General features: G+C 41.0%; 1 protein-coding gene across 1 annotated transcript in view; it reads right to left on the bottom strand.

The window, feature by feature from the left end:
• Positions 1–7,128: 7,128 nt before the first annotated feature.
• ARMC2 (armadillo repeat containing 2) overlaps positions 7,129–25,822 on the bottom strand; it is a 94,480-nt gene continuing 75,786 nt past the window's right edge. The window contains exons 14-19 of the mRNA XM_090280575.1: positions 21,897–22,215; positions 18,503–18,625; positions 18,057–18,170; positions 15,736–15,868; positions 15,220–15,380; positions 7,129–7,628 (exon numbers count right to left, since the gene is read on the bottom strand). Coding sequence (XP_090136701.1) covers positions 7,471–7,628; positions 15,220–15,380; positions 15,736–15,868; positions 18,057–18,170; positions 18,503–18,625; positions 21,897–22,215 — 1,008 coding nt within the window. The 3' untranslated portion in view covers positions 7,129–7,470. The remainder of the gene's footprint in view (positions 7,629–15,219; positions 15,381–15,735; positions 15,869–18,056; positions 18,171–18,502; positions 18,626–21,896; positions 22,216–25,822) is intronic.

The raw sequence follows: 25,822 nt of genomic DNA, 5'->3' as shown, positions 1-25,822 counted from the left end.
ATCCTAATTGTTTGAACAGATCAACAACATTAACAAACCCTTACTTAGATTAAGAAAAAAAAAAAAAAAGATGGCAGAGTAGTTAAAATGCTGTGCTCACCTTCCATGGCCACATACAACTACAGAACCACCACCATTGAGAGCTACCTAAAGACTAACTGAACAGAATTCCTGTGACTAAAGATATAAAGAAGCAGCCACATTAAGTAAGAGGGTGGAGAAGCTGAATGGGAAGGTCCCACACCCATGGTGTGGTGGTTAAGATTTAATTAAAATTTGGGAGGGATATCTCTGCTGCAGAGATCCTGACTGAGAATCAAAGGAACCCACCCCCACACCAGGCTCCCAATCAGTGTTATCAGTACCAGGAAGAGCAGTCCTATAACATCTGGCTGTGAAAACCAGGAGTGATTGCATCTGAAAAGAAGGCTACACAGAGTTTTACCTATTCTGCCATCTTGACTGGAAATAGACATACAAATACAGGAAGTGCAGAGATTCCCAAACAAGATGAATGCAAAAGAGGTCCACTGCAAGACACATAATTAAACTACCAAAGGTTAAAGGCAAAGAGAGAATCTTAAAAGCAGCAAGAGAAAAGCAGTTACCTACTAGGGAGCTTTCATAAGATTGTGAGCTGATTCCTCAACAGAAACTGCAAGCCAGAAGGGATTGGTATGAAATATTCAAAGTAATGAAAAGCAAGGACCTACAACCAAGCTTACTCTACCCAGCAAGGCTATCGTTTAGAACTGAAGGAAAGAGAAGTTTTCCTAAACGAGAGGGAAAAAAAGGAATTTATCACCACTAAGCCAGTATTACAAGAAATGTTAAAAGGACTTTTTTAAAAAGAAAAGATTTAAGAATGTGAATAAGATGCCCTGGCTGGTGTGGCTTAATTGGTTGGAGCATCGTTCTGTAAACTGAAAGGTTACGGGTTTCATTCCTGGTCAGGCACATACCTGGTTGTGGGTACGTTCCCCATCAGGGCATGTACAAGAGGAAACTGATCTGTTTCCCTCTCACGTCAATGTTTCTCTCCTTTCTTTCTCTCCCTTCCCCTTTCTCTCAAATTAATAACCATGTCCTTGGGTGAGGATAAAATATATGAATAAGAAAATGTAGGAAAAAAGAAATTCTTCACTGATAAAGGGAAACAATAAAAGCAGTGGATCAGCCAACTATAAAACTGCTACAAATGTTAAAAGACAAAAGTAGCAAAATCATGTGCAACTACAAAAATAAATTAATACACAAAAGAAGTAACAGATAATAAGCAAAACATAAACATGGAGGGGGTGAGTAAAAATTATAATTTTAGAATGTGTTTAAACTTAACCAACTAAAAATAGGCTGCTATAAATATAGCTTGATATATATGAAGCACACAGTAACCACAAACCAAAAATCTGCAAGAAATATACAACAGATAAAAAGAAAGGCATCCATACACCACTATGGAAAGTCATCAACATACAAGTGAAGAGAAAAAGAGAATAAGGAACAGGGAAGAACTACAAAAACAATCAGATAATAATAAAATGGCAATAACTATGTACCTATCAATAATTACTTTAACTACAAATGGACTAACTGCTCAAATCAAAAGACATAGGATTGTCGAATGGCTAAAAAGTCTCATACATACCCACTTGAGATGGAAAGACACGCAGAATGAAAGTAAAGAATGTAAAAGATATTTCATGAAAATGGATAGGGGAGGAGCTGGGGTAGCAATATTTTATCAACATAGGAGTACTTAAATACATGAAAAAATACAGGGTGGGGCAAAAGTCGGTCTACACTTGTTCATATGGAAAATAATACAAGCATAAACTCCGTATTTTGCATGCTCACAACTGTAAACCTACTTTTAACCCACCTTGTACTGACAGTCATAAAGGGAAAGGTCAACATTATGACAGCAATAGTATGGGACATTAATGTCCTGTTGGTATCAATGGATAAGTCATCCAGACAAAAAAATCAACAAGGAAACAGTGGCCTGAAGTGACACATTAGACCAGATGGACTTAATTGATATTTCTGAGGATTTCAACCATAATCAGCAAAATATACATTTTTTGAAGCGCACATGGAATGTGTTTCAGGATAGACTACATGTTAGACCAAACAAATCTCAATAAAGTTAAAAAGACTAATTATATGAAGCAACTTCATATCATTCGCAATGATATGAAACTAGAAATCAATGAGAAGAAAACTGAAAAACACACAAACACATGGAGGCTAAATAACATGCTTCTAAACAATGAATGGGTTAACCATGAGATCAAGGAAGAAATCAAAAGATACCTCCAGACAAATGAAAATGAGCACACAAAAACCCAAAATCTATAGGACACAGCCAAACCAGTTCTAAGCAATTCAGGCTTACCTCAGAAAACAAGAAAAATCTCAAACAATCTAACCTTACACCTAAGAGAAACAGAAAAAGAACAAACTAAGCCCAAAGTGAGTGCAAAGAAGGATATAATTAAGATTAGAGGGAAAATAAAATAGTCTTAAAAAACAGAAAAGACCAAGGAAACCAAGAGCTGCTTCTTTGAAAAGATAAAATTAATAAATCTTTAGCCAGAGCAATTAGGCAAGAAAAAGAAAAGGCATTCAAATTGGGAAGGAAAAGTAAAATTATCTCTATTACAGATGACATATTATATGTAGAAAAGCTTTAAAATTCTATGCAAAAAAAAAAAAAAAAACCTGATAGAACTAATAAATACAACCAAATTTAAAGGTACAAAATCAGCATGCAAAAATAAGTTGCATTTTTATACATTAAAAATGAACAATCTGAAAAGGAAATAGAGAAAAAACTTTCATTTACAATAGAATTAAAAAGAATACTTAAGAATAAACTTAACCAAGAAATTTTGAAAGAGTTGTACCTTGAAAACAAAACATTGCTGTATGAAACTTAAAAAGACACAAATAAATGCAAAGACATCCTGTATTCATAGATTGGAAGACTTCATAGTGTTAAGATGTTAATACTACCTAAAGCAATACATAGATTCAATGAAATCTCTCTTTTTTAAAAAAAAAAGCCATTTTTTACAGAAAAAAAAAAATCCATCCTGCCCTGGCTGGTGTGGCTCAGTGGATTGAGCGCCAGTCTGTGAACTGCAAGGTCACTGCTTCAATTCCCAGTCAGGGCACATGCCTGAGTTGTGGGACAGGTTCCCAACTGGGGGTTTGTGAGAGGCAACCAATCCATATATCTCTCATACATTGATGTTTCTCTTCCTCTCTTTCTCCCTTTCTTCCTGTCTCTCTAAAAGTAAATAAATAAAATCTTTAAAAAGAAATCCATCCTAAAATTCATATGAATTCTCAAAGGCCCTCAAATTAGTCAAAACAATATTAGAAAAGAACAAAATTGGAGGTTTCACATGTCCTGATTTCAAAACATATTACAAAGCTACAGTAATCAAAACAATGTGGTATCAGTATGAAGACAGACATAGAGACCAATGGAATAGAACAGATAGCCCAGAAATAAACCCTCATTGTATGATCAAATGGTCTTTGACAAGTGTTCCAGGATCACTCAATGAGGAACAGACAGTCTCTTCAACAAATGGTGCTAGGAAAACTGTATAGTCACGTGCAAAACAATGAAGTTAGATCCTTAACTTATACCATATACAAAAATTAACTAAAATGGATTAAAGACCTAAATATAAAAACGAACACTATAATATTTCTAGAAGAAAACATAGGGGGAAAGCTTTAGGACACTGGATTTGACAATGATTTCTTGGCTATAATATCAAAAGCAAAGGTAAAAGAAACAACAGACGAATGGAACTGCGTTGGCCAAAAAGTTCATTTTAGAGTAAAACTAAAACACACATTTTCCATCTTCACCAATAACTATATTGAACAACATATTCACCATTTTGTTCCATTATCTTCTTCCATCCCTGAGGCAACTTCATAATTACATCTTCCCAAAACTTTTTATCTTTTTGAGCAAAGAACTGTTCCAGGTGCCTTTTGCAGTGTTCCAGGTGATTGAAATTTTTTTCCATTAAGAGAATTTTGTGAAGACTGAGATAAATGGAAATCCAAAGGTGCAGTGTCTGGTGAATATGGCAGATGAGTCAGAACTTCTCAGCTAAGCTGTAACAGTTTTTGCCTGGTCATCAAAGAAACACGTGGCCTTGCATTAGTTATCCTGACGGAAGGTTAGTTGACTAATTCTGGACTCTTTTTGTTGAGTGCTGCTTTCAGTTGGTCTAATTGGAAGCAGTACTTGCTGAAATTAATTGTTTGATTTTTCAGAAGGAGCTCATAATAGAGGACTCCTTTCCTACCCCTCTATATACATAACATCATCTTCTTTGGATGAAGACCAGACTTTGGTGTGGTTGGTGATGGTTCATTTCACTTATCCTTCAATCTCTTCCATTCCACATTATTGTTAAGTGTCCACTTTTAATCGCCCATCAAAATTTGTTTTAAAAACAGAACATTTAATTATGTTTAAATAGAAAATCTCATACAGAAATACAGTCAAAAGGGTTTTTTTCAGTTAACTCATGTGGAACCCAAACATCAAAGCGATTAACAAAACCAAACTGGTGTAAATGATTTTCAATGCTTGACTTGGGTATTTTGAGTATGTCGGCTATCTCCTGAGTGGTATAACATTGATTTTTCTCAATTAATGTCTCAATTTGATCACTGTCAACTTTAACTGTTCTACCTGACCATGGACCATCGTCCACCAAGAAATCTCCAGCACAAAACTTTGTAAACTACATTTGACACACTTGATCAGTCACGCACCTCTTCCATACACTGCACACATCTTTTATTTTTTGCCTTTCAGTTGCGTTTTTACCTTTCTTGAAATAGTAGTAAAGCATAATATACTGAAAATGTTGCTTAATTTCTTCCATCTTCAATATTAAAATGGCTACACAAAAATTCACCAATTTTGTTAAGTTTTTTTTTAAATACACGCTGATTTGACAGCTGTCACAATACAATCCAAAAAAATTGTTTTGAATGAAGTTAAGACATTTAAACACTATTAGGGCCAGCTTACAGGAAAACAAAAACAAAACCTTTTTGGCCAACCATAAATAATAGAGAACTACAAATCAAAACCACAATGGGGTATCACTTAATGCCCCTTAGGATGACTACTCTCAAAAAACAAGACAAAATAACAAGAAATGGTGAAGATGTAAAGAAATTAGAACCCTTATGCACTGTTGATGGTAATGTGAAATGGTACAGCCTCTCTGACAAACAGTATAGAGGTTCCTCAAAAAATTAAAAGTAGTACTACTATATGATCCAGTAATTCTACTTCTAGGTATATATACAAAAGAATTGAAAACAGGATCTCAAAAGATATTTTAATACCCATATTCACAGCAGCATTATTCACAATAGCCATGAGGTAGAAGCAACCCAAATGTCCTTTGATGGATAAATGGATAAACAAAATGTAGTGTTTATATATAAGGAAATAGCATTAAGCCCTATAAAAGAAGGAAATCCTAACACATGCTACAATGTGAACAAACTTTGAAGACATTATGCTAAGTGAAATAAGCCACTCACACAAGCTATTAATATGAAGTACCTAAACTGGCCAACAGAAGGTAGAGTGGTGGTTTCTAGGGACTGGAAGGAGGGGGAAATGTTTGGAAGTTGTTTAATAGATATAGTTGCAGTTTTACAAGATAAAAATAGTCCTAGAGATCCCTTATAGAACAATATAAATGAATATGCTTGACACTGCTGAATTGTATGTTTAAAAATAGTTCATATGGTACATTTTACCTTGTGTTTTTTACCACAAATTTTTTTAAAGGCAGGTAAATGATTCCAAATGGGCCAGCTTGTACATGAGTCTGAGGGGGGAGGAATTTAGTATGTAAGAGAACGGGTGTGATGGTATTCCACCATGAGTTATTATATTAAAGAAAGAGCTGTTTTTGATTGATAGCTTGCCTCTCGTACATGCCCAGTATGGGTACTGGACCGCCCAAACCAGAAATCGAACTGCTGACCTTTTGCTTTATGGGACAATGTCCAACCAACTGAGCCACACAGGTCAGGGCTAGATCCTTAAATGTTTGTGAGAGTTTAGCTCCTCACACTTAAAACGATGTCAACAATCAGAATGAATCTACTAGCATATACTTAGGAATTATAGACTATAATAAAATGAGTGTCCCCAGCAATTTTGCTGAGCCCTAATCAGGATGAGCCACAGATTAGAAGAACCCTTGGAAAATCTACTTGTTCCTGGAAATTTAGGTTTTCCCTAATAGGCTTTGAGAGCCTGTCCTGTCTGTGATGCCTGCCTTTGTCCCGTTAGTCTTGGTATTTTGTAGGGTAAGAGATGAACCATTAGTATCAGCTTTTCTCCAAGCAGAGTGGTTAACCCAGTTTAATTTCCAAGTCTTTGTTTGGCTGGAATCACATGACAGTAATCTCAATTTATGTTGGTTTTTATTACTTATTCAGAGGCCAAACTTATCCTACAGAGACTGGCAAACTAATAAACTACCACCATAAGATTCTAATTTATTAAATACCTACTATAAACCAGACACTGTACTGGGCAATTTGCCCATTTATTATTTTTTTAAACTACCCTATAATAAAGTAGGTATTATTCCCATTTTATAGTTGAAGCTCAAGAAATTAGGTTACTCATCCAAAGTCCAAGCAGGGGAGAGTTAGAATTCAAACAGTGTAGGCCATACACCTAAACCTACATTCTTTTTAGTACACTGTATCAGCCCCCTAATCATAGAGAATTGCAGTTGGAAGGACTCTCTGGTCTAGTGGCTTTATTTCAATGAAAATAGGTAGAAACATTCCCCCTTTCATCCATTTTACTTATTTAATAAAGAGCAGATAACCCAAAGTAGTCTTCCCTAATGTTTTTATTTATTTCTTCTCTGAATACAAGAACCACGAAAATACGATACCTAACCAGAAAATTATTATTAGATGACACAAGAATTAGTACAGATGCTTATGTAGTAATGTATTCCTAGTAATGTTGACCACCATTGTTTCTCTATACAAAATCTAAGAGTCTTCATTGCACAGTTCATTTAACTACTGGATTGACAAGCACTAAAATTCCAGAATTGTTAGACTGGGATTTTAAGACTAGAACTAAATTATTGAATAGAGAATAGAAGAGAAAGTCATTTACTTAGAAAAACCATGCATATATTATTTATCTTATATTTCTCATAGCACAAAGTACATGTATATTCATTTTCCCATAATACCTAACAAAAAGAAATGCTTATTTCTTTTAAAATCTTTCAACTACTCACTAACATCAGTACCTGAAAAACTTTCAATATTTGTTGATACTGAAAAAAAGAAAAGTTCATGTTTGTTACCACTTCTTAAGAATGAGGGTGACCTGATTTCCTGTTTCTGGTGTTAATTTGCATCGTGTTAGAAAGAAGGAAGAGGCAGGGGTTCCAGGAAGGTGTGATGAGTCTGAATTCGGTTTAGAAGCTGCTGTGCCACAGGTTTGAATTCTGTTTCCCAGTGGAGTCTGTGATAGTTTTTTAGGTCTTGGTCAAAAGTGCCATCCAGTGCTTGGTCTTCATCTGTATCAGAAAAATTAAAATCATAGCAATTATTTGAAAATATTATCCTATTGAATAAAGTTTAATTTTTGATGGCACTCATCCTGGGTGATCCATAATTCCAACACGACAGACAGGATTTGACAGTTAAAATGACTTTTTTCTGTTTTTGTTTATAAAGGCTGCTTTACTGGCGAAGTTCTTTACTCTCTTCTGTTCTTTACAAATATTTTAAATAAGTATATTTTAGTCTCTTAATAAAAAAGGACAATAGTCTTCTCAAAAAAGTTCTAAATTGCATTGAGCTTTTATTTCAACTAATCTCTTGTGTGTCTAAATCTACATCCAAAAGTCAGATAACAATTGCTCAGAACAAAGTATTAATAGGTTACTTCCTTATCTGTGCATTGAAAAAGTGAATTACTTTTTGAATGCAGAGACAAGAAATAAAAATGGTTGACAGATATAAAAGGAATCAGGAAACCTTTAGGGAAAGTAGCACAGTTGAATGTCATGATTAAAACTTTACTAAAAATCAACTTTCCTGTCTTCAAAGCAGCCTGGACATACTTCTTTAAAAAGACAACCTCTGCCCCTGTGTTCTGATTCCAAGGAGTATAAGAATCCCAAGTGAGTCCGTGGATAATGCAGAAAAGCACTTGTAAAGAAAATGCAAAATTACAATTTTAATTTGTGTCTTAATCCAAAGGCATCTTGAATTCTGTAATCATATCTATCCAAGCAGGAAAATAAATGGCCACTAAGGTTTCTGTGCTGACCTGCCATGGCATTTTTACTTGTTAATGCTGGTTGCATGTGGAGTACTTTAGGGAAATGCAGTGGTCTGCCAGTCAGAGGACTGGCCCTGCCACTTCCTAGGTCTGTGGCTGAGGCAGACTTCTAAAGTGGTAACCAGCAAGTCCTAAAATGACCACAAATATTGCTACTTACATAATTTGAAAACTTTCTTCATAGGGCTAATTAAAATCCTGTTGCATATAAACTGCCTCACTACTGTTTTCATCAAATTTTCTACACTGAATATTTCTGTACACCGTGTACTCTGGCACTGCTGCTGTTAGTGTCCCCACCCAGAGTAAGATAAGGCAGTCTGGATTCCCAGTTTGTACCTTCCCCTCCTCTCCTCACAACCAAGGGAACAGCTAGCTATGCAGCTCCGAGATAAGTTCTGGGCAGACAAACACTTCAGCAAGGTGCTCCAGGGAGACCCTGTAAGCAAACCTGGATCTCCCCACCCACAAAGTAACCAGGCCCTTGGAGGGAGAGGTGCTGATAGTGTTTGGCGCCTTCCAAGTCCTTCCCGTTGGGCTGCTTCTGGACAAGGGGAGTCTGTGAGACTCAGGGGTTTCAGATTTCTAGATCTTTTTCTTGTTCACTCTTTTCCAGATTTTCTAAGCACTAAACTTCCTTTAATGCCCATGTTTTATGTGCTTCTTTCCCAGATGCTTAGGGCTGAGTGCTGCCCATGCACCTCATAGTCGCCTCCCTGCCCAGGGTTTTGGTTGGAGTTGGTGGTTTTATTTTGGTGCTTTAAAAAAAAGAAAAAAAAAACTAATATCAAGACGGTGTTACTTTTCTTGAGGCTCAGTTTATAATTAATCTACCCTTGGACCCTATTAATTCTAAACTGGGTTAGACAAGATAATAAAAGTGACCAAATAGCTATAGGTAAGAGAAAAGCAGGCTGAAATTTTTGAAGTAATTACAGCAAATGCATGTTTTAAATGCCATATTACACTAGATAATAAAATTTGGAACTTGTATTGCAAGGAGTGGCAGAGGTAAATGCAAGAAAAATTTTCATCTATGATTTTCAAGCTTTTTTGACTATGACCTAAGAAATACATATTAGATTATAACTGTATATGTATTTCTATACAACTAAATGAATGTTTTATAATAGAATACTTATCTTTACTACATGTTATATATTCTGATAGTTTCTTTCTTTGCTACTTCATTTTTTAAAGATACTGGTCACAGTCTGAAAAGCACTGATTTAGAAAACCAGTCACTCCTAAGTGTTCTTCGTGCACAGCACACTTCCAAATGCTAGCATTTTAGGCACTCCATTAGAAAGAATTAAAGGACTCAAAACAGTAAATTTGTCAGCGAACATTATCACACGACCTCCATTATAGTTTGTGTCCTACAGCATCAGTGAAGCCTTCTCTTACTCACCGCACTGTTTCCTAGCTTGCTGTTCAGCACCAGGTAGCTACCTGAAGGATTTAGTGTTGCTCTATTTTCTTATGAGGCCCAGTCCTCACGTGTTGCAGAAGCACCTGTCAGCTCTTTGGCATAGGCTGGACCATGTGATCCTCTGACTTGAAGGCTGGGCCCCACTGTACCCCTTGCCACGCAACCTAGATGTTAAGTTCCATGTACCTTATAGTGAACATACAAAAACCTAGTGTGTTTTGCATTCACAATAATAAACTGCACGTACTGATCACCAGTTGCTCGGTCCCCTGAGAGAAGTTTGTGGTAGACTAGAGTGCTAGGGCACACCACTTAAAAACTTCAAGATAAACACACTGCTTATAAGTTTAAAAGTGATTGTAATACATCAGGAAGTTTTAGACAACTTTCTTTTTAAACCACTTTCCAGAAAGACTGTCAACACCCAGCATCCCAACCATGTTGCAGACCATAACTTTATTCTTTTATTTTTTTCCCCCAGTCACCCATCAAAGAAAAGCTGGGTAACGTATATCACTTCATGAATTGCCTTGCCATTACTTCTAAAAGCAGTGCTCGCACGTAACATGAGACTTTGTTACTTAATGCTTCATCCTGTTTCAAAATGGCCTTTTAGCTGTCTTTGTAAAAGAACTGAAATTCAAATACACTCTCAATTCATATCCATTTCACGTGCTGCTGCCCAACTGGCCAGACACAGCTACAGCCCCATCAGGAGTAAGGGTCTGAGGCCTACACACCATAGAGACAAAGCCAGGAAGCAGCCCAGTCCTCACGGGCCATAAGGAGGGCCTTGTGATCACGTGAGAAGTCGTGACAGTGTGCTGGTCACTTGGCTCCCTGACCCACTGTGTTTATTTTTTTATTTTTTATTTTTTTTAATGTGTTTTATTGATTAAAATATTACATTTGTGCCAATTTCCCTTCCCTCTGCTCCCCTCCACCCAGTGGCCCCCCTCCCTCCAGTTGTCCCCCCCTTTTAGATTATGTCCATCAGTTGTGCATACAGTTCCTCCCAACCTCTCTCCGTCTATTCCATTCCCTCCTACCATGATCCCCAATTCCTATATCATCTCCCTCCCTCTCCCCACTCCCCCTCCCTGTTGACCTCCCCCCAATATGCTTCCCGTACCCACAGTTCCTTTTCCCCTCTCGTTGCCTGTTTAGTTTGCCTTTGTTTCATCTCCCTAGCTTCTGTTTTTTAAACCAGTCCCTTTAACATCTCATGTAACAGTGGTTTGGATCTAATGAACTCTTTCAGTTTTATTTTGTCCTGGAAACACTTTCTCTGTCCTTCTATTCTGAATGACAATTTCGCTGGATAGAGTATTCGTGGTTGTAGGTTTTGGATTTTCATTACTTTGAATATTTCTTGCCAGTCCCTTCTTGCTTGTAGGGTCTCCCTTGAGAAGTCAGCTGATAGTCTAATTGGGACCCCTTTGTACATAATTCTTTTCTTCTCTCTTGCTGCTTTTAAGATTCTCTCTTTATCTTTAATTTTTGACATTTTGATTATAATGTGTCTTGGAGTGGTTCTCCCTGGGTCCAGTCTCTTGGGAACTCTCCTTGCTTCCTGGACCTGCAAGTCTATTCCCTTCCCCAAGTCTGGGAAGTTCTCCTTTATTATATTTTCACTCAATTTTTCAAGTTCTAGTTCATCTTCCTCACTCTCTGGCAAACCAATGATTCTTATGTTGGGCCTTTTATAGCTGTCCCAGAGGTTTCTGATCCTCTCATTGTTGCTTCCCATTTCCTCTCGCTGCATTGGTTGACTGCTTGTTCCTTCTCCATATTCCAGTTTGTTGAAATTAACTCTGGATTTTTTTTCCTCACCATCTGTCTCGTATGTGGTTTTGTTCCTTTCGTTATGAATGTTTTTCGCTTCTTTCTTATCTTTTTCCTGCTCTTTTGTGAATTCTGTAAGCCACCTGATAACAATGGCCCAGAACTGAGCCTCTGACAGGTTTCTTATCTGTTCATCTGTGAGGTTCTCTATCTGTTGCCTGGTGAGTTGTGTCACCGGGATTTCTATAGTTGTCTGCCTCATTTTGACAGATGCGTTTTGTTTTCTTGGGCCGGCTGTATGGGGCAGTGCCTGTGTACGCGTCACAAATCAGCGACTGGCGCCTGTCTGCGACCTATTTCGCAGCCCTGTGGCGCTTTCTTTGGGGGCGGGGGTCCAAGATGGATTCACACAGTTATTCAGCTAGGAGACCGGGATCCGTCCTCCCGCCCCCTGGGCCTCACTGTTCAAGGCGATGCGGTGGCTGCTTTCCCCAGCGCTGGGGTCGCGCACTGCCAGGGGCTTGACTGCCGCCGGGATTTTTCGCTGCCCCGCCACGGTCTCAGGTGCGATCGCAAACAGCGCTGCCCTCTTTAACTCTTACCTGCCCAAATGGCACCGCTGGTTTATAACTTCATATGTTGGGCTTCCGTGTAGTTTTATTTTCTGGAATTTCTAGTTATCCTTTGTTTTGAAGTAGTTGTATTCCTCTCTAGTTGTAGAGGGAGACCTAGCGTGTCCGTCTAAGCCTCCATCTTGGCCGGAAGTCCCACCACTGTGTTTATTTTTGTTATCCATGCCACAGTCCCCTTTCATGGGCTGGGGTGGGGGTATACGATGTAATGCAACAGAAAAACTCAGGGCTAGAAGTTTATTCTCTGATGGAAAGTCCCGGCTTTGCTACACTATGACCTTAAGCAAGTCACTTAACCCTCTTAGACCTACTTTCCTCATCTGTCACCTAGCTGATGACCTCAGAGAGATCCTATGAGGACAGAATGAACATGCTTTTATATGTAGATAGCACTCTTAAAACAAAGGCACCACTAATGACACTCCACAAGCATCTATCGAGAACCTACTTTGCATGAGGCAATATCCTTTTCTTAAAGCGGCTCCACTAGAGTAGGGAAATAGAAGATGTAAAACAATAGTACAGAGGAGGCAACACAGTTCATGATTAATTGCTATGTAAGTACAAATTCCTATGATGAGACAGGGGGCCTGAAGAGCTCCATGAGAAGGGCCTGCAAGGGCAGACAGCATCTGGCTAGGCAGGTCAGGGATATGCACACTAAAGGGGCAGAGACTGGGGAAGCACACGCAGAAGCCCAGCCTGGCTTTAAGGGAAGGTTGAGAGTGGGGGGTAATAAGCAGTAGGCCCACTGCCACGCAATGCCTGCTGGGCATGCTGCCCCTGCTGAGAAGGCGGCCATGCGCACATCCCCTTCTAAGCTGTCCTTATGCCCTGGGTCCCCACCATCCTCATTAGTTATGGTGAGTTGCCCCAGACTTTGGTGCCAAAGGAAGCCACAGATAGCCTGTGGTAGAGGCAGCTGCTGCCTAAGGCACAAAAGCCCTACAGCCCAGGAGAGTGACTCTTGGGCCCAATCACACCTTCTTCCCAAATGGGAGACAGAAAAGTGCGCCAACAGCAGAGGAAGCCTGTTGCACACTCTGTACAGTAAGAAGCCTCGAGGTAGTTGAAGCCATGACCACGCAGGAGCCTAGAGGGAACAACGGGAAGAAAAGACAATTTCTGTACAGCAGAGACGGAGCAGAGCTGGGTCTCCAGCAGGGTGGAGATGATGCCTGCGGGCCCGTCCAGGATGCTGGTTCCACCTGCAACAGACTCCCAGGTCCTCTGTGGGAGAAGCTGAACAATATGCTGGTTTCCTGGCTTCCTTCTTTGCGCACGCTTTCCTCAACGCCCTTCATTCACCAGGGCGTGGGTTCTTCCCAATCCTGGCTGCCTAACAGGGTCACCCGTGCAACGTTTTAGAAACAGATTATCAGCCTCGCCCCATAGCTCACGAATCAGAGTTCCTAGAGGTGGGGCCAGGAGAAGTGTGTTTTCCTTAGATTCACAGCTGATTCCAATGTTCTGCCACAGCAGAGAACTGAATTAAGGCAAGTCTGTGAACCTCAATGATTAAAAATCACACATTTTTTCCCCTGTTACTCTTACCCACACACAATTATATTTATCTGGAAAAAGCAGATTTCACATCAACCTGGCAAACCTTCTGCTTCTGAGTTCTTGCTTAATAACATGTTGTTTCAACACCCGGGATCTAACGACACACTCTCACAACACCGTTTTGAGGGCTTGCTGTGTGTCAGGCACCATGGCAAGCTCTATGCCACACAGCGGCCCATTTCTCATCTTATCAAGTCTGCAGAGTGGACAGCAATCATCCCCATCTTAGAGATGAGGAAATATGAACTGAGACAGGTTGAAACCTCTCTGGTAAGTGCTAACGCAAGGACTTCAGCTCAGAGCTGACCACAGTCTCTAGGCCTTCCCATCGTGCTCTCAGGGTGTTTGATCCTAACAATCCCCCGCAGCATGGCAGGGATGATTAGGTCCCTGCTTCCAAGATGAAAAGACAGGTTCTGAGAGATCATTTTACCAGATGACTCCACCTGAACCCCGGCTTTCAAGTAAACGGCGCCTTTCCACAAGACCTGGCTATTCCAAAACGGTGGCTGGGAAATGGTAGGTACTCCGTTTTGGGGAAATGATTACTGAACACACTCATTTACTGCTCCCTAATCACTATCGTTAGACTTAACCCAGTATGAGAACAATTATCCTAACAATGGAAATTTTAAAACTAGAAGAAGCAATCCTTTTGCATTTGGTCTGTATCAATGATTTCCCACCTTCCAAGGTATGGATCCCACTATAATGTCAAATACTGTAGTCTCACAGACCCTGAACAAATGCAGACCAGTAAAGCTCAGGGTTTTCAGCTGATTATTATCACAGCTGCTAATTAAAATGTACGGATTCACTTAAATGCATGGCTTAATTCAAAATAGCCTTTAGTCATATTTTCTCATTTACAATGAAGTCTATATACTTTTAAGCAACAGCATTTTGTATTTATGCAATCTATTAAAAATGAAAAAAAGAAAAACAAAAAACCCTGGCTGGTGTGGCTCAGTGGATTGAGTGTCGGCCTGCGAACCAAGTGTCGCTGGTTCGATTCCCAGTCAGGGCACATAACTAGGTTGCACGTCAGGTCCCCAGTTGGGGATGTGAGTGAGAGGCAACCACACAGTGATGTTTCTCTCCCTCTCTTTCTCCTTTCCTCTCTCTCTAAAAATAAATAAATAAGTAAACAAACAAATAAATAATTAAAAAAAGAAAAGAAAAAGCCACAGAAGAAATCATGACAGTGCCCAATGAATTAAAAGTTTTTGTGCCCCCATTATAAATAAGTCTCTTCCAGATATTTCCAAATTATAATAATTTTTATAATTATTATAGATGCTTATAGAAATATAGCCACCCAAATACACACCAATCTTTATCCATTCAGAGCACAGAAAAATGTTTTTATCTCACTCTGACAAGAGAGTCACAGTGAAGCATCTTACCTAGAAATGAGGTGAGCACGACTAAGAGTGTGTGAGTGTCCTCATCTCCAAAACACGCTGAGGCACTGGTCATATTTTCACTGAAGTTCCATAATGTTTTGCAAACCAAGCAGGCCAGCTGCCAATCAGTAGGGCCAAAATCTCTTAAACACTCCACTAGCCTGAGTTAATAAAAGTCAAGTTGAGAAGTTATTAGGTCGGAATCTCTTTAACTTTTACATTTTTAGCACAATAATGATTATCCTTCTGTAATATTTAATATGTATTATGTGTTACTCTGTGATTATTTAAAATATTTTCATATCTACAAATTTAAATAACTACAAAATCACAGTAATCTACTTCTGAGCTATTTTAAGTGTCCAATGGAACCTAAATCCCCTCTTCAGCCCTAGTGGCTCTTCCACATGTTGAACTACCTCTACCCTAGAGGAATGGTGAGCGGGGCCTAAACTCCCTAGAAAACTATGTCCTCCGGATCCCAAGAGTGTTAGGACTCCATGCCTTGAAACTTACTTTTTAATGCCACCTCCTTCTTTTAGGATGACGCGCTTGTCTTTATCCACAGTGAGATTGAGGAGAACACCACAGGCAGAAAAGCAAACGTCCTGATGCTTAGCATCCAGCAGTGCGATCAGGAACTTGTGTACTGGGAGGGCAGAGAACAAAAGCCGACCAGTAGAGCTCAGGTTCTCTGCTGTAGCTTATGCCCCCTCATTTAAGGGGAAAGGGCAAAGGGCAAAGGGGAAGTGGGGAGTGGCTTGCAAAACTGAAAACCCTACTAGGGGGTTTAACCCATTCTTCCTAAGGTGTTACCCAGTGGCCAGCAGTAGGTTCCCCAGCACCCACCACATCCAGAACCTGCTCCCTGCCCTCTAGGTCCTTGTCCCCAGATACTGCTGTATCTGACCCAGAAAGCAGCTCCCTCTCCGAGGCAGCGGTGGAGTCCCTGTTGGTCAAAAGGAGGAAACCATGGACTTCCAGCCAAACAGATGACCTTCATCTTTAACATCTCAAGGGCCTTTCTGAACCACCAGCAGCAATTTTCTCTAAATACACAGCCCTGTGAGAGGGCTCCTATTGACATCTTCCCTGATGTCTTCCAGGGCCACAGGAGTCTTGATCACAACACTGGAAACTGGCCTGTGGCGAGGCAGGACTTGCTGGGGAGAGGATTTTTCAAGTGGGGACAGGCTTCAGCCTCCGGGAACCAGTTTCCCTTACTCCTAAGAAATAGAACTCTGTCTCGTTTTTGCATCTCTCAGCAGGGCCTGGGCAGAGGGTTGGAGGAGAATGGATAGGTGTGTGCTCTGCCTCCTCCCATTTTCCTGCACACCCGAGAGGTGGCCACCCTGTTTTGACCTTGGCCCCACTGACAGATCTGACAGTGAGCTTGGCAAAGCCTGCATCACATTTGTGTGTTTTTAAGAGTCTGGAGTATGTACACCAAAATGTGAAGTCATCTCTGCAGCAGTGAGATGATGGGCAATAGTGTGCTGCTGCTTTGTTTTACTCTCTCTCTGTATCATCTAAATTTTCTGTCATGAACATGGGTAATTAGGTATTTGTGGATGAAAAAGAGGTGCTGTAATAAATCATAAGTTCCTAACTCAGTGGGTCATGGTGGGTAGTCATGCCCCAGGCCTATAGCTTCTTTACTAAAAGGTTATTCAGCCAGCCCTATCCATTGTTCTTGTGCATCTAGGTCAACATACTTTGGAGATGCAAGAAGTAATACCCCTCAAAGGAGTCTTGTAACTCAACCCCCACTTTGCTTTTTCCCACCCTCACGTAATTCTTCTTATATTTCCTGCTTATTTTCAAATGCATAAGAGAAACCACAAAATTGTTATTCTCAGGAGCATTTGAGATCTGGTTCCCCAGGCTATGTCGTAAGTTTGGCTCAAATAAATCAAAAAAATTGTCTACAGGTTTGGACATCTCTTAGGCCAACCATACTTTTAGTTATTATTCTTACATGAAAATTTGAGACATATAGGGGATGGTTAGTATAAACTCTTGTGTACCTGCCACCTAGTTTAAGAAATAAAACATTACATATCCAATTTTATATCTGGGCATTTATTTCCCTCCAAAGATAACCTCTGTCTTAAATGTGGAGTTTATCAACTGCAAATACAATTTATACCTTACTACCATTACTACATGAGTGCATTACATAGACAAATACCCAAGATTATTTTGCATACTTTAAAACTTATCTTAATAGCATTATTCTGTATATAGCCCCCTATCACTAATGTTTTTGCTCCTAGATTATAAGTGTTTGAGGTTGATCCATGTTGAACCATGTACCTCTAGTTCATTTATTTTCATTGCTGTAGAACATACTGTGGCATGAATGTACCATAATGTATTTATTTTCTTGCCTGTTGATGGACTTTTAAGTTGTTTCTACATTTTGCTATTACAAGCAGTACAGTAATGGACATCCTAGTTCATGAAGGAGAATGTCTCTTGAGTCCATTCCCATGGACAGAAATGAGAGTATAGATAACTTGGTTCTCTCTCTCTTACACACACACACACACACACACACACACACATTCTCTCTCCCTCCCTCCCTCCCTCTTTCTCTCTCCCTGTGTCTTGGAACTCAGAAGTCCTCTCACGAGGGAGCAGGGACAGAGGACACTGCCTAGTCCATCTTGGCATCCTGAGCTGGCAGCCGGACGGACGGACGGAACAGAATGTAAAGCATCTACTCGTCCCAAAGCGGAAACAAGTGTCACATTGTCATGACCCGAGCTCCGAGACTGCGTCGCTGTTTATTGGCAAGAAGTGCATGTTTATGAATGTAAGTGTCATTCACTCACCATTCTTCTGCACAATGAAATCGCAGATGTCACGGTCCTGGGAGAGATTTCCAAACACACGCACAGCCTCCAGGATTGCATCCATGTTATTACTCATGAGAAGCTTTAAAAGCACTGGGTTGGGTGACCAGAGGAGGGAAAAATCAGTGAATTTAAGTTTTGATTTTAAGTCTATTGGAAACCAATATCATAACTCAGTGATCATAATAAGTACTGATACTGATAATTCAAAAATTAAAAATGATCAAATACAAATTTCAGGGGACTTCAGCAAGAACTAAGAAACTAAGCTTTCCCTGTACTCTAATTTTTCAGAATCAAATCAAGCTCTTAGATATTTGTACCAGGAAATCAGAAAATATGAATGCTTCTAGCACTATGTTTAGCTAATAAAATCCAAACCTTAATTGAACATGCACCTACCCAAACCCAACTCTGAACCTTACATTCAGCAATATGTAGCTTTTTGTTTTGAATTACGGACTTCTTCACTTGGTAGTAAGATAGGTTGTTGATTGTTGCTGTAGTATTGATCACCAGCTCCTCACAATCATCAATTGACTTGTATTCTGAAACAAAGGAAAGGTGTCACAGACTCATAGTAGGGCCAGAAACAATGCCATCCTCCCTGCAGCAATGACCCAGCTGCACCAGGGATGAGCCATGGTCCTGGGCAAGGGCTGGGCAAGGGCTACGCGTGCCCTTGCTGTTTGCTGTTTCACGTCCATGACTCTTCCTGCAGGGAAATGCACTGAATGCAGGGGACCACTCCTGCCAAGGGCTTAGAACACTCTAAGCTCCATCCTCACAGCCAGCGGGGGCTGGAAAAGTTGGGCTGATCTAGGCCCTGTATCTGTAGCAAAGCAAAAGTGCCACACACAGCAGTGAGCCCAGACATCTCTAATGCCCTCTGGTTTGCCCTGACCCTAAACACACAGAATCTGGTCACTTCTCACCTGCTCAGCTACTATCTAGCCCACCTCTCATCCCCTCACCGGTTTCTCCTCACCCACTTTTCCTTCCTGAGTCTATCCTTGGCACGGTGATCCTTTAAAAGTTAGTCAGATAATGTCACTGGTCTCGTGTGGCCCTCAGGCCCTTCTCAGCTGCCCCCATCCTGACCTCTCTGGCCTCATTTGGTGCTCCAACCCTCAGGTCCCCGTGGCCACCCACACTGGTCTTTGTCCTCTTTTTGCCCTTGTCAGCCTAATCTGTCCTAGGAATGTTTTCACCGCTAATCCCTCTGTCTGGAATATATTCTTTTTCCAGTTACCCACTTGGCTCACTCCTCATGTGCTTCGGGTTGTTGCTCAGATGTCACCTTATTGGACATACTTTCCTTCAGCACCCAATAAAAAACGGCACCCATCATTCTCTCTTCCCCTCAGTCCACTTTAATTTTCTCTAGAGAACATGTGACCACTTGAGCTGTATGTTTAATGTATGTCTTCTAGCCCTAAAAACATAAGTTCCACAAGGACTAGTGATTCATCAGTTTTATTCATTGCTACATTCTCAGCACCCTGAGCAGCATCTGGCACATAGAGGGTGCTCAGTTAATACTTGCTGAATGCAAGAATAAGTGAGTGAATGAGGGAGGAAGGAAGGAATGAAGGAAGGAAGGAAGGAAGGAAGGAAGGAAGGAAGGAAGGAAGGAAAGAAGGAAGGAAGGAAGGGAGGGAGGGAGGGAGAAAGGGAGGGAGGGAGGGAGGGAGGGAGGAACACTTTAGATGACACACAAGACCCTCTGTAATTCTGTCCCTGCCTTCCACTCAGCCTCCAGACTTATCTGACCACAGTGCAGAGAAGGGCAGATGCCAGGTGCCTCCTGTGGTATTCAGCTTAGGCTTGGGTGATGGTGGAGATGGAGCAGGTGGACAGACTGAAAAACTATTTAGTGAGGAAAATGGACAGTATGTGGTGAAGACTGGATTGGGGGGCAAGAGAGAGGAATCAGCCAGCATGATTCCTGGGTTTCTGGATTGATGAACAGTGATCACACTCTCTGAATTAAGGTCAGGGGAGGAGGGTCCAGTTGGGAGAGAGGTCATGAGTTTGGCTTAGATATTTTGAGTTCCTTTTGAAGGATCCACATTTGGTGAGGAGTCAGGCAGTTGGATACGTGGCCTGGCAGAGGAAAATTCACGCTGGTTACACTAAACTAGTTACAGCAACTTGAATGGGCCTCTGCCTCTTGCTTCTGACCTTGCCCCCAGCCTGGGAGGGAGCCACCTCTGCAACTGCACACACCTTGGACCCCTGCTTTTTGTTAAGAAGTGCCTTTTGCCTCTTGTATGAAACCAAACTTCCTCAGGGAATAAGAGGGGCTGTGAGCTGAGCAGGAGGACTGTGCTAGCTCTTGTGTTCTCTGGTTTCATGATCTCTCCTTTTGGCCTTCTTTTCATTAAAGGGAATGGTCATGGTCTTTTTAAAGCTTACTCTATTACAAAGGAAAATTCAGCCATTCATATGCTACAGGAAACATATACTCATTTATTCTTCCCTTCTCCAAGCATTCATGGAGTGTTTACCATGTACTGACCTCCATGCTGGCCTCTGTGAGTGAAGGAAGCACTGGCTGAAGGGCCAGTATGTTTTAAGGTCTGATGGAATTACCTGTTGGGTTTTGGACTTGCTTGGGACCTGACAACCATTCCCTGTTTCCTATTTCTCTCTTTTGGAATGAGAATGTCTGTCCTGTGCCTGTCCCATCATTGTGTTTTGGAAGCACTTAATTTGCCTGGCTTTACAGATCTACAGCAGGAGAGGAATTCTTTATCAGGATAAATCACACCTCAAGTCACACAATAGCTGATTTAGATGATACTTAAATGAGATTATGGACCTTGGGCTTTTGAGTTGATGCTGGAATGAATTAAGACTTTGGGGGCTGTTGAGAAGAAATGAGTGTATTTTACATGTGAAAAGGACATGAATTTTGGGGCACTAGGGACAGAACACTATTGACTAAGTTGTGTCCACTCCCCCCAATTCATGTGTGAAAGCCCTAATCTCCAATGGGATAATATTTGGAGACAGGGGCTTTAGGAGACAATGGAAGTTAAATGAGGTCATAAGAGTAGAGAGCTTATCAGAGAGAACTGGTGGAGTTATACGAAGAGGCAACTGTCTCTCCCCACATGCACACATCGAAGAAAGGCCCACGAACTGTCAGCTGCAAGCCAGAAAGGGAGCTCTCACCAGGAACCAAATAGGCCAGCACCCTGACCTTGGGCTTCCAGCCTCCAGAGCTCTGAGAAATAAATTTCTGTTTTTCAAGCCAACCAGTCTGTGGCATTTTGTTATGGTAGCTTGAGCTGACTGATACAGAGGAAAAGGTAAGACCTGAATGACTGGGAGCTGTAATTACAGATAGCGTAACTACCTGAAAAATAAAAAGATAAATACACTTTAATCACATGGGCTAACCATGGAAAAATTTGGGATTTTAAACTCTTTGTGGTTATGTTGGCCAATTTTTAGTAATTTGATCAGTATATTTTTTAAATATTGCGATGTAATTCACATACCATAAAATTCACCCTCTTAAAGTGTACATATAATTCAGTGGGTTTTAGAAATAATATGTATTACTATATTTTCACTTTTTAAAAATCTGGGTTACTTTTGAGGCACTTCTGAACAGAAGAGGAATTTTCTTTCACAGGGCTGAGAAGTCTTATTAAAGTGAGCTGATACTAATAAATCCCTCAGCACACGGAGCCCTCAGAACAGTCTCTGGCTGCAGGGCGCAGCTCCCCGCCCCCTGCCACACCCCACCCCCCTGCACTGCCCCCCCCCCCATCTGATGCAGCCCTGCAGGCGGGCCAGGGGTCTTACCCAGTGTGGCGAGGAGCAGGCCCACTACATGTGGGTTGGCAGCCATGGCCGACCCGATGCCCGGGTGGATGGCCAGGTTGGCGAGCACGCGGGTGAGCTTGATGAGCACGTCCTCCACCTGGGCCTGTGGCTTCTGTGCCTCGGGCGACCCATCTCCCTCACCATCTCGCCTCTTGGGGTGCAGATCCAGCTTGTAGAATGTACTGAATAATGACAACAGAGTTGGGATGCTCCCTTCCTCTTTGAAAAACTGTTCACGAGCCTGGTTGTTTTTTGCTGTCAGGTTGCCAAGAATGAAAACAATACGAACGACTAAGTCCTGAAAGAAATGAAAGACAACGAGTTACAAGTGCATGGAGGCTGGGACAAATGGTTGGAAAGAGTACAGTATTTATTCACGATTTAATTAATAGTAAAATTGGAACATGTCTGGCTTCAACTCACCTGTACAGGATTTGATTCCTGGGATTAGTGCAAAGTGACAGGGGTAATAAAGCATTTGGCAGCATTGAAAGAAGACAAACTGATGGGTGCTATTAGAAGGTCTATTAACTTCAGATCCTTCATCTGAAATTCTGGCTAGCATTTTTCTCTTTCAGAGACCAACTAGTGGAGTAGGATATCATCACTAAGAATAATGTATTACATAAATCTAAGTTTTGATGCTAACAGGTTTCTGGAGCCTCCGAATCTTTTCCTGAAAATTCACCTCCCATGGAAGCATTGCATTTCTAAACATCAGGCAATAAATAACGGCTAGTCAGATTGTATCAACAGCAAGATTTCTCACCTGGGCACTACTGACCTGTGGGGCTAGAGAATTCTTTGTTGGGGGCAGGGGTGCCTCTTCTGCTAAATGTCAGTAGTACTTCCCCGGATGCCAGAGCCAAAAATGTTTAAAACACCCCTTGGAGGAACCCCCCACCCTGGTTGAGTACCATGCCTGATATCTTTATACCAATTTAATGCAGTACTGTGCTTATCTTTCTTGACCTGGGTAGTAGTTACATGCATGATGCCTTTATAACTCTTTGCTACCTGGTACATATGTGTCTCATGAACTTTTCTATATACATGATATATTTCACAATAAATAAATAAATGCTTTTAAAATCCTAAGGTGTGAACATTTTACAACTAAACCAGATACAGAAACAATTATGTTCTTAATTCAACAACAAATATGTGAGTACAGTTGGCCTTACAAGCAGTAGTGAAGGAGGTTCTTGGGGGCAGAGGCAGGGGAGACTTTAAAGGAAACCTTACAACTGGTTACAACTGGCTTGCGTGCTAATACTTACTGTGGCAGGTGCTGTGCTGTTTCAGAGAAAGGTACAGGTTTGGAGCAGCGCTGGGTCACACAGCCGTGAGGGTGGAGTCAGGATTTGAACCTAGGATTACCCAGACCTGGAGTCCTTTCTACACCCAAACCCTACTTCCCACATGTTTGTCACTTAATAATGTCCTTGAACTTGCCTTCTTTCAGAACAGTTATAGAATCATTTCCTTTTAAAATGCAAATAAGGCACCAGGAGAGATTCCAAAAAACCTTTATCAGATTAGTAATTATCAACAGCCTTAAGAAAAAAGGATAAAAGACAGAGGGCTGGGCTTGTTTTTATCAGGGAGCCAGGTTTAGGAGGGACCTCGGTGGCAGGAGCAGCAGGAGACTGTGCGTGTGGCACGGACAAAGAAGATCTAGGATAAAGTACAGGACCTTTGAATTTGCTGAGGGCTACTCTGCCAATACCTACTTGTTTCTGCTTGTTCTTGGAGAAAAAAAAAGTGTGTCCCGGCCCTGGCCTCACAGCATTGAGGCTGCTGCTTTTGCACCTTGAAACTATTTGCCATCATGGGGAACGGATGGAGTCTCGGAGCCTAACACGACGGCAGGGACTGGCACTGGTGCAGGAGAGCACTCTCCAGGGAGAACCTCAAGAACCTCAGCAGCTGACTGTAGCAGCAGACTGGGCAGGGGCACCTGCACTGAGGCCCTCGGGCTGGAAATGCTACTCCTTAGATAATTTTTGAATGTGGGGGCTTTAGTGGAATACATTCAGAGGAAAGAGTGAAGATATGGAATATATAAAATGGAGTCACTTATCTAAGATGCTAAAATTATTAACATTATATATTATACATTTATCTCCAGATTACCTTCTAGGACTCACGCATCTAGCCCACCTAGCATCCATCATCCAGGCTGATCACTATAGGACTGATAACCATCCTGGACAATCCTAGGGCTCAGAATGTAGGATTGATTATTCTTAAGGATTCACTTTTTACTTGGAACACTTATGCTTTTTTGTCTAGCTGTGTTCCCAGTTTGCAAACACCAAGACCCTTTAATAAATCTTTATCACTTATTCCTAGCCAAAGCCTCCAGACTTTTTGTTCGACAACACACATAAGCAAGTCCAAGACAAGGTGCTCTGAAGAGCTTCTAATCTATTTGAGAAGGCAAGACTATCTGAGGAAGAAGCTAGACAACAAAGGGGATGATCACTCCCAGCTCCAGGGCCAGGCAGTACCGGCTCATGTTTGTCACTTTGCTTAGCATCTCTGTGCCTCCATTAACTCATTGGGAAAATGGGGAAAATAATGTATTTTGAGATTGAAACAAAACATATAAAGCACCAATTGTAGTGAGTAATGATTCAGGCATTGTTCTGAACCCTTTTCATGTACTATCCAAAAATTGTTAGTATTAAACTGTGTGGGACAGGCCCAATGGTCTTAAAAGAGTTTAGCTGAGAGGATGCTCAGTGAACAGAGTATGTGCAGGGGGCGGGGAGGCAGGGGGCCACAAAGTGACCACAAATGAATTTGACTTCAACTTTGAAAATATGTGAAATGCACGTATGTGGGGGTGGGAGGAGGGTCTGCAGGGGGAAAGAATACCAGGGACAGTTCCTTTCCTGGTGCCTAGGGTCCTTTTTACTGTCCCTGATCACCAGAGGGTTCCCTAAAGAAGCTAAAGCCTGTGGGCGGCAAAACTAAAACAAGCACATACAATTTCATTATAATACTTGAATGTAACACTAGTGATCGTGTCAAGGAACTCGGGACAGCTGAGGCTCCTCCCTGGGCTCCAGAAGAACAGCACACCTCCAGCCTGGCCACATCCAGCAGAAAAGCACAGGGCTATTTCTGAGAATTAGGCTCCTCAAAGGAAAATTCCATTTTGTATTTGCTAAGTAGAAGAATTGGAGCTTTTTGCATAAGCTTTGATATATGATTTCTGATTAAAGACATTCTAAATAAGTTATACCCTGAAAACTGTAATAATACATACTAGCAGTAGTAGTAGCAACTAACACATGGTGGCTTATGATGTGCCAAGTACTGATATATAAAATAACTAATTTACTAAAAGTGATAACTTCCAGTTCTTTAAGCTGAACAAAGCTGTTCCCAATCTCTACAGTCAGAAAGCAACTTCCCTCATGCACTTGACAGTAGTTATGTCAAACATTTTTGAACTTCACGCTGTTCCCTGGATTGTGTTCCTTTCCCATTTCCACAAAAGCTCATTAAATGAGACAGGAAAGACATTACATGTGATTTTAAATGACTTCTTAAAGCATTTAACAAATAGTTGTATTCTATTCACTAAATCATTACCAGGACTAACCAATAGTCCTCCTAAAATGTCTCTGCCATCTTCTAAAGATTGCTAGACTACATTTAATATCCTTATATATATTAATATATATCCCCATATATATTAAATAACAGTTGACATTCCATATTATATTAGTTTCACATGTACAGCACAGAGCTTAGACATTTATGTAACTTACAAAGCTACCCCATGCTTGTTTTTCTCTGGCAGTCTAACTCAGTGGGCATCTATGGCCTGGTACCACCTCCGCCTCTCACTGTTGACTTGTCAGGAGTATTTAGCCCTGGCTGTAGGTAAA

The sequence above is a fragment of the Furipterus horrens genome, unplaced genomic scaffold, assembly GCF_987537825.1.
Source record: "Furipterus horrens unplaced genomic scaffold, mFurHor1.1.pri manual_scaffold_6, whole genome shotgun sequence".
Taxonomy (NCBI): Eukaryota; Metazoa; Chordata; class Mammalia; order Chiroptera; family Furipteridae; genus Furipterus; species Furipterus horrens.
This window is presented reverse-complemented; position numbering and strand designations above follow the sequence as displayed.